The sequence below is a fragment of the Crotalus tigris genome, unplaced genomic scaffold (genome assembly GCF_016545835.1).
Source record: "Crotalus tigris isolate CLP2741 ecotype Arizona unplaced genomic scaffold, ASM1654583v1 scf7180000024337.5909745, whole genome shotgun sequence".
NCBI lineage: Eukaryota > Metazoa > Chordata > Lepidosauria > Squamata > Viperidae > Crotalus > Crotalus tigris.
In genome coordinates, this window is record NW_024100507.1 from 4,443,053 (window position 1) to 4,459,230 (window position 16,178).

Consider the following 16,178-nt stretch of genomic DNA (forward strand, 5'->3'; position numbering starts at 1 on the left):
ATATGGCCTCCCCATTGACTATGCTTGTCAGAAAGTCGCAAAAGTTGATCACACATGACCTCGGGGACACTGAAACCGTCATAAAATACATGCCAGTTGCCAAAGGTCTGAATTTTGATTACATGACTATAGGGATGCTGCAACGGTTGAAAAGTGGAGAGCGGTCATAAATCACTTTTTTTCAGTGCCGTTGTAATTTTGAACAGTCACTAAACAAATGGTTGTAAGTTGCTTACTGCCTGTAGTTAGGAGAAAGAGAACAATTCCTAGTAAGAACACCAGGACCAGGACCACATTCTGGGGAGTGTAATAAGTTCTCAATCTTCTCTAGACCTTTTCTATTTTAAAGTGCCAGTTCTATAATGAATGGCAGGAATGCCGCAGTCCAGACTCAATGACTTGCTCATCTAGGAGACTGGCATTCAGGATCCTTTCAAGAGCTAATTGTCCACAGTCAAACCAGCAACCCAAGAAGAATAAGGAAGCAATGCCCTGTCCCTACCTTGTATTTATTAGCTGTCATTAGAAAGTTGAAACAATAATAAATGTCACAGCTCCAAAACTAACACAAATCAGAAAAATGGGTGTATACAAATCTCCTTTTTTTTGCTCACGATGCTTTACAAGGCCTGTGTTTAAGTGGCAGATTTTTGGAGACACAATATGTGCAGTTAGCACTTGTGTGGATGTGTGAATGCTTTTTAAAAGTAAGCAGCAGATTTAGGGGATTTATTTGGATTAGAACCCTTGGGGAGAGGAATGAGTTTAATTATTTTGCTTCCTCTGGAGTTATGATGTGGACAGGGGGCTCATTCCTGCATTTGGCATTCTAAGGAAAGCTCTGGTTGAGAGCACTGTAGGACTTTCCTTCAGAGCAAATTTACATAGAGATTTGTTTGCCGGTGTGGTGGGAAAAAACATAGTTTAGGACTATGATGGGACAGAGAAATAAAGGCCCCCAGTGCCTAGAACATAGAACAATAGGGTTGTAAGGTATCTTGAAGATCTCCTAGTCTAACACCTTACTTAAGCAGGAGACCCTATATCATTCTGGACAAATGGCTGTCCAGTTTCTTTTGGAAACCTTCAGTGATGAAGCACCCACAATTTCTGGAGGCAAGCCATTACACTGGTTAATTGGTCTCACAGTCAGGAAAGTTCTCCTTAGTTCTAGGCTGGATCTCTCTCTGACAAGTTTCCATAGGTTGCTTTTTGTCCTTCCTTCAGCTGCTTTGAGGTCAGTCCCCTTTTCTGCGTGACAGCTCCCCAAATATTGAAAGACCATTACCATATTTCCCATAGTCCTCTTCATTAGACCAGACATATCCAGTTCTCTCAATCATTCATCAACTATGTAGCTTTCATGTTTTATATTCTTTCAGCTCTAGGAGAACCCCTATCTCACAATCCCTTAGAAAGCAGTGAATCCATCTATATTTGCTGTTTTGCTCATGCCATTTTTTACAGTTGCTCGCATGGACTAGCCTGACATCTTTGGAAATTTAGGGACTCATTGATCAGTACTGCAGAAGAGGACAATTGATTTAAAACCTTTAAAATGATTGCTTTTGAATAAAGTTTTTGGGTGTGAAAAAAAGCAATTCATTTCTCTAAGATTTCTCCTTTTGCAGGTGAAGAACATGGGAGGTGTTTCACAATAGAGTATGTCATGCCCATGAATGTCCAGCTGACCTCTGAATCAACTATCAATGTTTTAAGTAGGTGCTTCCTGTTTTGTGGGGCAGGGAAGATTTACCTTTATGTGTCCTTGTGCAGAGAAAAGATAAAGAATCTTAACCTGCAAAAATGCACATAGCCACTAGATGGTGCCAAATTGATGAAGAAAACACTTTTTGGTGTCATCTAGTCCTTGTCCAGATCTTTGCAGCACTACTTGAGCAAATAGCTGCATCAGTGGTTGTGGAGGGGAAGGGAGGAAAACCCAGCTGTTGCTTCATTTTCAATTGATTTCTGGTTGCTTTCTTTGAAGTTAGCTCTGTTGTATCTAGGTACCTGTGAAGAGAAAAGGAGAGGGCTGCACTGCTGTTCTAGCTATCTCATTCCACTGGGCCACTGTTGATTTCCATGTAGTGTTGCTTTGATGTGATCAATGTTCAAGCAGCAAACCAATAGGTTATTATTTCAAATAAGAGTAATGCAGTAAGAGCAATGCTGCCAGACATTCTCCTAGTGTCCATGGCAACAATGCCATCATTCATCAAGTATGGTACTGATCACCAGAAACAGTCTGGAAAGAGAATCCAGGCAATGGATAATGTGGACAGAACATACAATGTTATCCTAGTCAACTTTCACGCAAGTAACAAAGCCCAGAGTATGCAATGACTTGTAGATGTTTTGGACAGCAAACCCCACCATCCCGGACCACTGAAGGAGTTGATATCCAGAGGAAGTTAGATTGCCCAGATGAAAGTGATACTGATAGCTTTTCCTTTCAAATCCTTCTCCACCCCACAAAAGAGGAGTAAAGGCAAATGGAAAGGAAGGAAACCTCCCTATCACAAATTTGGTTAAGAACATTTAGAAGGAGGCCTATGAATGGATCTAAAATGGTATTGTGAGAGAAGGTCCCACCTGCATGGGTAGAAAGGTCAATAAAGCTGTCGTTGAGATTTAATATAAGATGTAATTTATGAAGGTATTATTTGCCCCATTCAGTAATATGGAATTATCCCATAGGCCTCTTTTTCTGAGAGGTAGGACAGTATGGCTCTAAATCTGATGCTTTTATCACTAGTCTCAGGCATAGCCTCTTTTTCAGTCTCCCAGCAGCTACAGTGGAGGTGACCCTTCCCTCCCATTAGATTGACAGGTCTTCTGGTGGTGGGCCTTGTTCTCTGCTGATGCACATTGTCCACAGAGTGGTTTAGTAATTCAGAAGGTTACAAATACATAACCTCCATAAGGTTAATCGTATGGATCTATGGATTTCCTCACTGCAGCCTTAGCTTTTCAACTGGACTTAACATTAAAAGAAATACAAGCCAAGGAAACAGATTTGGGGAAAAAATGTAAAATTCATGGAAAGCAGAAAGATCTTTTCTAAAGTGGGCTTTCTGTAGGCATTTGTCTGTATATTTTTGTAGTGATGTAGGAAATTCCTTCCCATGATATTTGCCCTGTTTCTGAAACACCAGATAAGAATATATTTACATATTTGGGGGTGATTCTGAGATTTAAGGGTTGCTACGAACTGCATAGAAAGATAAATCAGAAAAAAAAACCCTGAAAAATTCATGAATTATAAGTACAAATATATCCTTTCTACTTGTAATCTTATTTTGACTTTTAATGACTCTTTCTCACTTATGGTTTTTTATAGAAATGATACGTTCTGCTACCCCGTTCCCACTCGTGAGTCTCTTTTTCATGTTTATTGGATTCATCTTGAGCAACATTGGGCATATCCGGCCACATAGAACCATCTTGGCCTTCGTGTCTGGAATCTTCTTTATTTTGTCTGGTGAGTTTTAAGATGGCAGCTCCCCCCCCCCCCAAATAACCTTTGTTGGAAGGTACATTTGAATTCAAGCCCCTGGGGCAGACATCTGAGAAATGATAGAATAGGCAACAATTTGGAATATGAGCCTGTTTGGAATTTAGCTTTTCCTTGTACTGTGATAGCAGAACATTGGAACAGGATATTGGAACAGGATATGGGATATAGGGTCTCCTGCTTGAGCAGGGGGTTGGACTAGAAGACCTCCCAGCTCTATTCTGATTGATTGAAGAATGCCATAGTTGTGCAATTGCTTAATTATTAGTTTTTCTTTCTTTGAATATGTCTAACTTTTGTTATACTATCTATAAAACTAGGCAGCCTTGGTCACCTCAGTGATCTGGCTATAATTGTATTTTGTCTTATTATTTGAAATAGAAACTGTTCCATTATTGTAATTTATTGTTTTCTTATAGAAGTCTGGTCAGAGTCTGTAATTATTGGCATTAGATGATATTGAGCTAGAGGCTATTTCTCACACTGTCACACAAAGTTATAAGAATAAAACAGAGACAGAAAGGATTATACTCATCCTGAGTTACTTGGAGGGAGAGTGGAAAAGAAAGAGAATCAATCAATCAATTCCAATCAACCCCAGGTATTATAGTTAATTATAAGAATGCCCCAAGAAACAGAAGAGGGTGGGTGTCAGATAACCACTCCACGATAGCAACCTGATTAAAAATGCCCCATTTATTTAAGCTTGCTCCTCTGAAAGTGTTTAAATTTTGCATGTAAATCAATCAGATTTTATTTTGTTCCTGAGTGATATATCACATAGTCAGTAAATAAAACTCTTCTTTATAATGCCAAAGCCTATTACAAGGATGCATATCAATGGACATCAAGTAGAATTTCCAAATATAATATGCCCGTAAATATAGTAAATAGAACCAAAACCAGATAAAAGAAATTGTATAGCTAAAATTTCCATTAAATTGGATGTTTCCATGACAATTTAGAACAACTCTGTCACATTTTTGCCTTATTTTTGCAACAGCCAATATATAATGAGACATCTTGTACGTCATTACAATGGCTGTTTTTTTTAAAAAAAAAACCACAATAATAATTTACTTTTGAAATTACTTTTGAGTATATTTCAACAGAAATATTTGACATAGAGATCTAAATATATAAGGCAAAATAAAGTACAACTAGGAAAATCATTTAGCTTAGCAAGATCAAGGAAATATATTTTAGTATTATAAAGATAATAAAATATAAAGAGACATTTTATTTATGTACTTACAGGACAGATTATAAAAGGAAGTTCTTAAAACAAAAATCACAATAAAAGCCCATAGTTTGCTCACAGTTGTAATCTTGGTTATATTTCATTTCCATGTAGCTCTAGACAAACTTTATTTGATCTAGAACAGAGGTGTCAAACTGCCGGCCCGCAGGCCAGTTTCATCATATCAAAGCTGCATCCATCCCATTGCCGGAGTCGCGATACGTCGCAACACGTCACGTGACGTGGCAAGTTTGACATCTCTGATCTAGAACATAATGATGAATGGAATTAGTGTACGAGGCTTGAACTGAAAAGAGTTCTGGAAACATGTCTCCATTTGAGAGGGAAAGGCCATATTTTATTCATAGCATTAACAGAGTACTAAACAAACAACTATGGCTGCAGAGCTTAAAAACTTTTACTTATAGTCCCTGATCTACAAGTAGATCAGAAGAAGTGTTTCTAAGAATTTAAATCTGTCACTTAATTTAGCACTAAATCCTCATTTCTCAGTAACCACAGATGCAACTAACTATCCCCTATCCACACTTGCAAATGCCCCCTTAAAACAAACTGGGAAATCTATGGTATTTAGATAGTCTGGGACTTTAATTCCCTTTCACTCCCAGGAGCAGAGATGAGGAGAGTTGCAGTCCTATAACATCTTTCTCTAATTCTGTGTCCATGGTGTCACTTCTCTTAATCCCCCCCCCCCCCCAGTCCCAGGATGATCATCTGGGAGGTAATTTCCAATAATTCTATAATGCCTATTTTGGCAATATCCAGATGTTTGGATTTCAAATCCCAGAGTTCCATAGCCAGCATGGTCCTCAGTGAGAATTCTGGGACTTGAACTCCAGACACCTGGATATTGCTGTGGTGGTGGTGGTGCTCTTTTCTAGAAGGAACCAAAATGAGGAGATTTCTCCTATAGCAGTTGGTGAGATCATGTGTTTTCTATAGTTCTCCTAAAGCAAGCTGAAGGTTGCTTTGATTCTCTGAAGTAGGCTGTTTTTCCTTCTTGTATATTTTGACAAAACCTTTTGTTTCCCAGGTTTATCTCTGGTGGTGGGGCTAGTATTGTACATCTCCACCATCAATGATGAAATGCTCAATAGAACCAAGGACTCGGAGACGTACTTCACTTACAAATATGGCTGGTCATTTGGTTTTTCTGCCATTTCTTTCCTCCTAACTGAGGTAAGAGGAACTCATTGGACACGCTATGGGAAATACATGTTATTGTCACCTGATCAGAAACTTGATAACATAAGTTTGCTATCTTTTCTGTATATTTAGGAGCAAAGAGGGCAAGTACCCAGGGGCCAAGAGGACTGGCAGTGCCCTTATATTCCATGGCAATCACATTGTGCCATTTTTATTGCTGTTCCTTTAAATTAATAACAAAATAATTCCATCACAGCCGCCTTCCCCCATCTGAGCACCTTGATGTCTATATCCGATCAACAAGTCCCATAATTTTCAGCAACAGCCATACTAGCTGAAGAATTCTAAGATTGGAAGTTACATGTCAGAGGTCTGCCATTTATAATAGATAAAATAGGTAAATCTTGACTCCAACATTCAGTGTAACTCAAGGCAGTTTAGACTCCAGACTTTTAATAGCTGTGGAAACCATTTTGATAACAATAGAGGGTTTTTTTTCTTGCTTCAAAATAAGGTAAATTAGCTTTACTGCTGGATTTTTCTTATTTTTCACACAGTACATGCCACTCGGTTATACCCTATCATTATGGCCTCACTAATATCAGAATCAAAATTGTGAAGTTCATACATGTGCCATACTGTGGAATATTTTCAGAAAGTTGTTTTAACTCTAACAGATATTCAGTCCTCTTATCACAACCCTGTCTTAAATGTTTGTTCAGTTATCTGCTTATAACTTCTCTTCAGTTCCAAAGCATATTTTCAATACTCATTTGTGAGCCATACTGGAAAAATGTCTCAAAATGGTACTAGAGAAAAAGCATTTTCCCCTGAGGAAAGGTTTGTAGAATAAAAGGAATCAGGCAATAGACAAATCAGTAAATTGAGCTAAAGTAACAAATTGTTCTCTACTGCCAGGAACTGAGTTGCACCCAATACCTGTATTTCTCTGTTCAGCTGACATAAATTCTATTCCATTTAAGCAGTTTATCATAGTTTTCCTGAACACATTTTCAAATCTTGATTCCTCTGTTAGAACAAGTGAGATTTTGTTCCCTTGGGATTATCTTTTGAAAGAGAGGCAAGCTGGTAAATATATTGGCCTCCCTCTTATATGGAGAACAGTTGTTTGAGGAATCTTCTTTTGAAGGTGCAGCTCATAATCCTATGCTGCCTAAAAGGGGTTGAGACGAATTATCATGCTGAAGCTGAACGCAAGCAGGAAAGGATAGTTTCTGAGAATATTACTCATATAAGAAAAAAAGAACAAATCAATTATTCTGTCTTCTTGAAATTGGACACCTATTAAAGCATTTTCCCTCTAAATATCCAGTGTGGTTGCAGCGATTCTCACCTACCCTCGAAATCACAGATTTCAAAATTGCTTATTGATTTAGAAGACCTGCAAAGGAGTATTTTTGTCAGACAAAAGCGTGGACCAGTGTGACAGTGATTGATGGCTTTTCTGTCAATAGCAAATGAATTGGTACTTAATATTATAGTTCAACTACAAAGGAGTTCTACCAGCAAAAGTTTCCCACAGATCTGTTCTTATCAATGAGAAGAGCTCTAATCATGCCAGAAATGGTGACGAAAGCTGCAGGTATATGTTTCATTGCATGTCTGTCTTGTCTGCTTGGATCAATAGCACATTGCTTCCTATCCTTCCACCAGAAGGGCCAGCCATGGGTCAAAGCAATGCTTTGGTTCTCTCTTTCTCTCTCTTGCAGAGTGCAGGTGTCATGTCTGTTTACCTGTTCATGAAAAGATACACTGCTGAAGAGATGTACCGGCCACACTCTGGCTTCTACCGACCCCGTCTTAGCAACTGCTCCGATTACTCAGGCCAGTTCCTTCACCCCGAGACATGGGTTCGGGGACGCAGCCCTTCTGATATCTCCAGTGATACTTCCCTCCAAATGAACAGCAATTACCCGGCTCTGCTTAAATGTCCTGATTATGACCAGCTGTCGTCCTCCCCATGCTGAAGGACAACACCCCTCTTGCTTTTTAGGGAACAAAATGACCATAGAGGCCATGGGTCCTGAATCTGCACTTTCCTTTTTCCAATGACTGATATTCTTCTTACTTAGAAATGGAAGTTTTCCTGCCCATCCCAGCAATGCGCGTAGGAGTAGTCAATAAACTCCAGAGGGGGCTTTGATCCTGCAACTGATCCTTATGCCAGATCCTTAGAGCCAGAGATATACACCATAGCTTGGGCAAAGAAACCCGACCCACTGTGAAAATCTGGATATTGGAAAATGGCCAAGGGGAGCTTCTTGATTAGCAGGCTTTTAACAGAAATGTATTATCACCCTAAGAAACAGATGACAATGCCTGATGAATTCAGAAATTCACATCATTACTTAACTTTTATATATAATTAGTATCTCGTTACAGGTAATTCATAGTCTAAGCTAAATGTGTATATAGTTAAAAACATTTCCTCTTTGCATATCATTATCCTAGAAGATTGAAGTGTTCACTGGGAAACACAATTAACTCTCATCAAGAATCACATTCTAATTTGGCAGCTTCTCAACTAGATCAAATCTTTTGTTTCTAGAAGAGCAACATCTCAACAATAAAGTGCCTGATGCTATGTCAGTATAAACAAACTTCTCATTTTCAAATCACCATAGGCTTTATACACTAATAATACGCTTATGGCAGATCAACAAAATTTTCTTATTCTGCTGTAAAAACTGACGGAACAAGAGATTTGATGCCCAAAGTGCAATTTAGTAGTGTGGCTTTTGTCAGTTGTGCTATTTCCTTTACTTTTAGTCTCCCTACAAAGGAATCCAGAGGACTGCTGTGCCAGCATTCAGATTAGATCCTATGTGAAGAAAATTTGCAGAAAGGGGAGCAGGACTATGACTGCATATTCACTATGGATCTAGTTATATGCAGTGTGTTTGTTATACACTGTGCATATACTATGTGTCCACAGTACATTATATATGCACTGGGTAATATAGTTGTACCAGCTTTTGTAACAATTCTACACTGCTCAGAGGATTATTTCAGACATCCAGATTCCAATCTTCTGATTTTTCACTGCTCTGAAAAATCTGATGTTCAACATTCTAGATAAATTCTAAATTTTGATTCATATTATCTTAACCTGTAATCAAAAGCAGATGGAATATCCAGACTTTGCTTTTCCCAAAAATACTTACAGTGATGGCTACTTATTTCCTTTGTACACTATTAAAAAGTTGAAAAATAATTAGATCTGGAAGCAAGGTTACTTGTATTCCTCAACTATCACAGGGCCACGTGGTAGATGTACATACATGCGTTCTCATTTACTTACTGTGTTTATCGATGGTTTTTGTTCACTGAATATGTATGCAATAATGAGCCATATCTTTCAGCTGTACCTAAATATTGAAGATTTTAGTTCTCCAAGTCAAGCAAGGGAAGAAAAAAATGGGACTTATGCTATCTTGATAAATGTTGAAGCCTGCAGAGTCACCTATGTATGAGTGGCTACATAAATTTGTTTAATAAATAATAAATAAAGCTACAGTACTATGTGCACTCTAAAATCTGAATATGTGCTAATCACGAGCACTAAGGAAAGTAGCTTACTACACTTCTAGTACAACCTTTGATTAAGTTAATCTCTCTCTTCTCTCTCCATGTAATGGCAATATATCTGTATTCATCTGACAGCTTATTTTGTAGGACATCCACTTGCGGTTCCTGATAACGCAAAGCGATTCCTGATAAGGCAAAGTGACACAAATGTGTCTGCTGCTGTTTTCTTTTCATCCAGGAGAAGCAAAGAGAATCATTCCAGTCTGCGCAGAAGAAACCCAGCTTTGTTTGTTAGCAAGTGGCTTTTATGCCACTTCAGTCAAAGTGAATCAGTGTGCTCTAAAAAGTGCTGTACCCATGATAATAATTCCACAACTGGTTTTGTTTTAAATTCATAGTATTTTATGTACTGTTAACATGAGTAAATATTCTGTTTCTCTCAAACTATTCTGTATTCTGTTCTTACTTTTTTTTCATTTTCAAGTCACAGTTGTACGTTCTATGTGTCATGTGTGTATTTTAGCTTTGTGGCTGATTTTTAAGACTGGTTAAGGAGTAAGTATAAAAATCTTAAGGCACTGTTTAAAATGAAAATACTGTTTCAGCCATGAAGAGTTTTCATCAGGTCTGGAAGAGAAGTTTTCCTCCATTTCCTTTCACACTTTTCAATCATGGTTAGGTAACACAACTTCATTTTAGGCTAGTTCACATATAAAGCTTAGCCACATATGTAATCAGAACATTAAACTCACAAAAGCAAAGGTTTCATTTTGAAAAAGTACAGCTTAGAACAGGGGTGAGCATTAAACTCACAAAAGCAAAGGTTTCATTTTGAAAAAGTACAGCTTAGAACAGGGGTGAGCAAACTATGGCAACTGTGCAACCTGTGGACTTCAACTCCCAGAATTCCTTAGCCACCACTGGTCGTAAAGTTGCCATAGTTGCCCACCCTGGCTTAGAATATGGTACAGTTTTTTTTAATTTATACAGTTATTTTTATTTATTTACTTATTACATTTCTTCTCCCTGTCCTTTAAAAAATGTCATGATAGCTCAGTGTTGTAAGCTAGGCTGAGAAAAAAAATAACTGGAAGAAGATCACCTACTGAACTTTATCAAGTAAGAATTTGGATCTGCATGTCCCATTCAAAGTATAGCCAATAGCCATAATATTAGAGGAAGGGTAGTATGAGTTCCCCGTCCAAAGGGATAGTGTTAGATTGGATGTGGACAGTATTTTTCCGCAAATTCATTTAGGCATAAAATATTCATTGATTTGGATATAAGGGCTAAATTAAAAGCATATCTGACACGTGAGCGACTTGATTTCCTTCATTCACTTGTTCTCCTTGATTTCCAAAACAGGGAAGAAGTAGAAGTCAGTAAATAACACCCAGTAAAAGTACTCATACTTCAGTCATGTGTGCCTCACTAGGACTCTTCCTAGCCAAAACAAGGAAACAAGAGACTGCTTTTTCCTAAGTCATGCATGCTGGCTGGAGAATTCTACGAGTTGAAGTCCACACCTCTTAAAGTTGCCAAGTTTGGAGACCTGCGTTAAGCTGAATACAGATAGTCCTCAATTTACGATCACAACTGAGCCCAAAATTTATGTTGTTAAGTGAGAAAGTTGTTGGCTCCCCCATTGACTTTGCTTGTCAGAAGGCTGCAAAAGAGTGGTGTTGATGCTTTCTCAGGAGTATAGGTAGACCTCGACTTATGGCCACAACTGAGCCCAAAATTTGCATTGCTAAGTGAGACAATAATTAAGTGAGTTTTGCTCCGTTTTACGACTTTTCTTGCCACATTTGTTAAGTGAATCACTGCAGTTGTTACGGTAGTAACACGGTTGTTAAGTGAATCTGGCTTCCCCATTAACTTTGCTTGTCAGAAGGTCGCAAAAGCATCTGAATATAAATCACATGACATTGAGGGTGCTGCAATGGTCATAAGTGTGAAAAATGGTCTTAAGTCACTTTTTTTCAGTGCCGTTGTAACTTTGAACAGTCAATAAACGAATGAACTGTTCTAGGACTACCTGTATTTCCTTACCACCAACTTTAAGCACTTGCAGAAAAATTCATTTTAATCATTAGAAATCATATTTACTGATGGAGAATATTTACTTTCTGTCTTTTCAGCATAGTCAAGCTGAATATTCAGTTATGGGTAGTATAATTCACATAATATCAAGATATAAAATAATTTATATATTCCATAGTTATTATGGAATTCATAATTTTGGAATATAATAGTGGATGACAAACTAATTTACAAGTGTGCCATGGAAAAGAAGCTGAGCTGACTGCTAATGGAAGGGGATTTAATCATTTATTTCAGGGATTAATTTTACACTGCAAAAGCTGTATGTCTCTACTCCCATTTTCTTTCAGCAACCTTCAGTTCAATAGTAACTGGCAATAGATTACCATGTTCTCTTTTTTTTCTCATGTATGCCACTATAGCTAAATGTTTTTTGTAAAAATATATACATACCCGTAAATGCCGGCGTACAAGGCGACCCGGCGTATAAGACGACCCCCGTCTTTATAGCCGGGCCGCATTCCTAGAACGTCGTCTTATACGCCGGAAACTACCAGTATTTCCGGCGTATAAGACGACTCGGCGTATAAGACGACCCCCGTCTTTGGCGCCGATTTCAGCGCTCGCGGAAGTCGCCTTATACGCCGGCATTTACGGTATATATGCTGCTTACCCCCATCCTTTTTAAAATATATCACTGCACAGTAGTCAAACTCTCTAGTCCTTATTGTCATGGGAAAAGATATAAAGAAGTTTGCTTTATGGCTCAGTATAACTAGTTAGTTAAACAAAACAAAACAAAGGCATTACCTTCCTCCAATGATTTCTAAACTCCAATTGGACTGGTAGTTCAGTAACGCTTGAAGATCACCACACACATGGTAGATTTGATTAATACTCTGGGAATAGTTTAGCTCTGTTCTTTCGATTAGAAAATGTTTATGGGAGACTATATTTCCTTAGGACAATAGCATGAAATATGATTCATGTTGTAAATAAAGTCATTTCTAAGCAGGCAAAACTAGTATGTATCTTGAGATTATTTTATATCTTGATACTATGTGAATTATACTACCCATAACTGAATATTCTGCTTGACTATGCTGAAAAGACAGAAAGTAAGAATTCTCCAGGCCTCCATCAGTAAATATTCCATGAAAATGCAAAATACATCCCAGGATGAACTAAAGCTTTCGACAATCGTCCTCAACTCAAGCAAATCACCTGAAAAACTGGAGGGCTGAAAAGGAACAAAATATAAATGTTTCTATATATATTTCATATACCAGGAGTAGGGAACCTGGGCTCTTTTATGACTTGTGGACTTCAACTCCCAGAATTCCTGAGCCAGCATGGGAGTTGAAGTCCACAAGTCATAAAAGAGCCAAGGTTCCCCACCCCTCCCATATACTGTATATTCACTGGGATCCTGAGTAAAGGGTAAATTTTGGATTTCTAATTATAGCCATTTCCTTTGCAACTACAGGTGGTCCTCAGCTTATGACTACAACTGCGCCCAAAATTTATCTTAAGTGATACATTTGTTAAGTGAATTTTGTCCCATTTTACAACCTTTGTGCCACAGTTGTTAAGTGAATCACTGCAGTTGATAAGTTAATAACATGGTTGTTAAATGAATCTGGCTTTCCCATTGATTTTGCTTGCCAAAAGGTTGCAAAAGGGATCGCAGGACTTCGGGACATGGCAATGGTCATAAATTTTGATCACATGATCATGGGGCTACTGCAAAGGTCGTAAGTGTGAAAAATGGTCTTAAATCACTTTTTTCAGTGCCATTGTCTTTGAACGGTTGTAAGTTGGGGACTATCTGTATATAAGAACTGCATAGTGCAAGCAAATATACTCCTATAAATTAGCAGATCCACGTACATCCTATCTATCTCTGTACAAGTACTCTGAGGGGAATTTAGGTCATTTGATAAATGTATTTCTTTCTTATAGAAGGTTGGGCCTAACCATAATGTGGCTCTCCTTGTAGTTCTGTGCTTATGTTCAAAAGAACCACTGTCATGGTGGAACAGCTTCTATTCACGCAAGGTTGTTCTAGTTTCTTTAAGAATAGTCGAACCTGGTGATGTCATAATTGAGACTCCTCCCACCATATTGTGGCCTTCTGGAATGAACAGAGTACCTTTGGGTGAGTTTCATTCCCCAGTGATTTTTGGCTTGGTTTATCTGCCTAGCACTGATAATTTTGCAACCTGGATAGGTTTTAAGAATGTAAGGTTGCAGTCTTCTTCAGTTTGATGCTCCACAATGCTGTGGAAGTAATGCAAACTGTACTTCAACAAATCATGGCTAAGAACTTTTTTTTACTTATTTGCATCATGTTTATATTCTCCAAATCAATCAACTCTGGATGGTTACGGTATACAATAAAACAGAATAAATAATCCACAGTACAACAGTGTGCCTGACTAAAAAGGGCTCCCAGGTCTCCATCTACAGTACACAGATCAAATGCCTACTTCAAAAGAAGAGTCCTCCAAGCTTTCTGCAGTGCCAAGAGTAATGAATCCAGCCTTCTCTCTGGGGGCAGCATTGGGATTGGGCAGCTGTTGTCTTTATGTATTTCTCCAAAGGTTGAGGCAGTGGAAATTCCAAAGTGCTACCAGCTCTGAGTAAGAAGCTGGCATGGCTCCCCATGCACCTTTGTGGCAAAGGTTTCAGCTAAAATATTCATGATCTCCAAAGCTGCAAAGCCCGTCAAAAGACTCTTCTGTTGCTAACATTTACCTACCTACCTACCTACCTATCTATCTATCTATCTATCTATCTATCTATCTATCTATCTATCTATCTATCTATCTATCTAAACCTCAAGAAATATCACTGATGCACATTTTGAAAAAAAAACCCAAGTCCCCAGGATAGAAAAATAGGGCTCTTGACCTTGGAAATGCCTCAGATATCAGTGAAAGGTTACTTGATGTATGTGTGTGGATGTGTTTTTTTGCACTCCTATTTTGCACTTTGGGAGAAAGGGAAAAGATTATGACACTCCAAATGTCATCTTATAGAAGGTTGGGCCTAACCATAATGTGGCTCTCCCTGTAGTTCTGTGCTTATGTTCAAAAGAACCACTGTCATGGTGGAACAGCTTCTATTCACGCAAGGTTGTTCTAGTTTCTTTAAGAATAGTTGAACCTGGTGATGTCATAATTGAGACTCCTCCCACCATATTGTGGCCTTCTGGAATGAACAGAGTACCTTTGGGTGAGTTTCATTCCCCAGTGATTTTTGGCTTGGTTTATCCGCCTAGCACTGATAATTTTGCAACCTGGATAGGTTTTAAGAATGTAAGGTTGCAGTCTTCTTCAGTTTGATGCTCCACAATGCTGTGGAAGTAATGCAAACTGTACTTCAACAAACCTAGGAAATAGGAACCCTCAGGGTGGCTTGTTGTTTCCTCCGTGACTACTGATGTCTTATTTCTTTGTACATTCAGTTAGTTATTTAGCGTTTCTACAAGAAAAGTAGATGTAGCTGCCTGAAGGAGGTTGAACTTTTAAGCAGATAGCAAATGTTTAACGACAAGGATAAGAAGACTAAGAAACCAGGTTGCAGAGCAATTAGTCTGAAAAGCAAAGAAAAGTAATGTTGGGAGTATCATCAGGATGTAACCAAAAGGAGACAGAGAATAGTGTTACATATTCAGTTACCGTATCTTTATTCACTTATTATTAAATTTATAGTCCAATTTTCTGTTTGGATAGGTCAACTTTCATTTAAAGCAGTGGTTCTCAACCTGTGGGTCGGGACCCCATTTGGGGTCGAACGACCATTTCATGGGGGTCGCCAAACCATGCTGTCCACCATTTTGTTCCCTTTTCCCTAGCTGTCCTACTCCCTCTTATTGGTGGCCACACCCACTTGGGGGTCACCACAACATGGGGAACTGTATTATGGAGTCACGGCATTAGAAAGGTTGAGAACCACTGATTTAAAGCATACAATTTTAGTGGCATTCAAATTTAAAAAATTAGACAATAATTAAAAAGCTCTGTTGATTTTAATTATATTAAAGAAATGTAAGGATATTTTAAAGGCATTAAAATGACTAATGATACAGGAGAGACTTCCAATGTAATTGATTATTGCATTTGTTGATTTTTTTTCATAAAAGACACACGCACATGCACCAATGAATCTTGTATTTACAAGTACAATGTTTCACCTGACATGGCAGCTCACCACTTACTTGTTAATTTTGGTGTGTGTGTGTGTGTGTGTACTTCTCCAGAAATTGTTTGCCATATGTAAATGGTTATAGTTAATAACTGAATAACAGAGTTGGAAGGGATCTTGGAGGTCTTCTAGTCCAACCCCCAGATCAAGCAAGAGACCCTATATCATTTCAGATAAATGGTTGTCCAATCTCTTATTTAAAACATCCAGTGTTGGAGCACCCACAACTTCTGAAGGCAAGTCATTCCACTGATTAATTGTTCACTGTCAGAAAATTTTTCTCCTTAGTTTAGATTGCTTCTCTCCTTGATTAGTTTCCATCTATTGTTTCTTATCTTGCTTTCGGTGCTTTGGAAAATAGATTATAAAATAAGTTGGTAGGCTGTATGTATTAAAATAGTGAAGACTCGAATGCAACAGAAAGAAAGAAATTTCAAAAGTAAGCTTCTGCCC

General features: G+C 38.2%; 1 protein-coding gene across 2 annotated transcripts in view; it reads left to right on the top strand.

Annotated features, from left to right (window-relative positions):
* CACNG5 (calcium voltage-gated channel auxiliary subunit gamma 5) overlaps positions 1-9,863 on the top strand; it is a 37,590-nt gene extending 27,727 nt beyond the window's left edge. For both annotated transcript variants that reach the window (XM_039325423.1, XM_039325422.1), the window contains exons 3-6: positions 1,632-1,718; positions 3,344-3,484; positions 5,812-5,957; positions 7,655-9,863. In XM_039325423.1, coding sequence (XP_039181357.1) covers positions 1,632-1,718; positions 3,344-3,484; positions 5,812-5,957; positions 7,655-7,912 — 632 coding nt within the window. In that variant the 3' untranslated portion in view covers positions 7,913-9,863. The remainder of the gene's footprint in view (positions 1-1,631; positions 1,719-3,343; positions 3,485-5,811; positions 5,958-7,654) is intronic.
* The last annotated feature ends 6,315 nt before the right edge of the window (positions 9,864-16,178 follow it).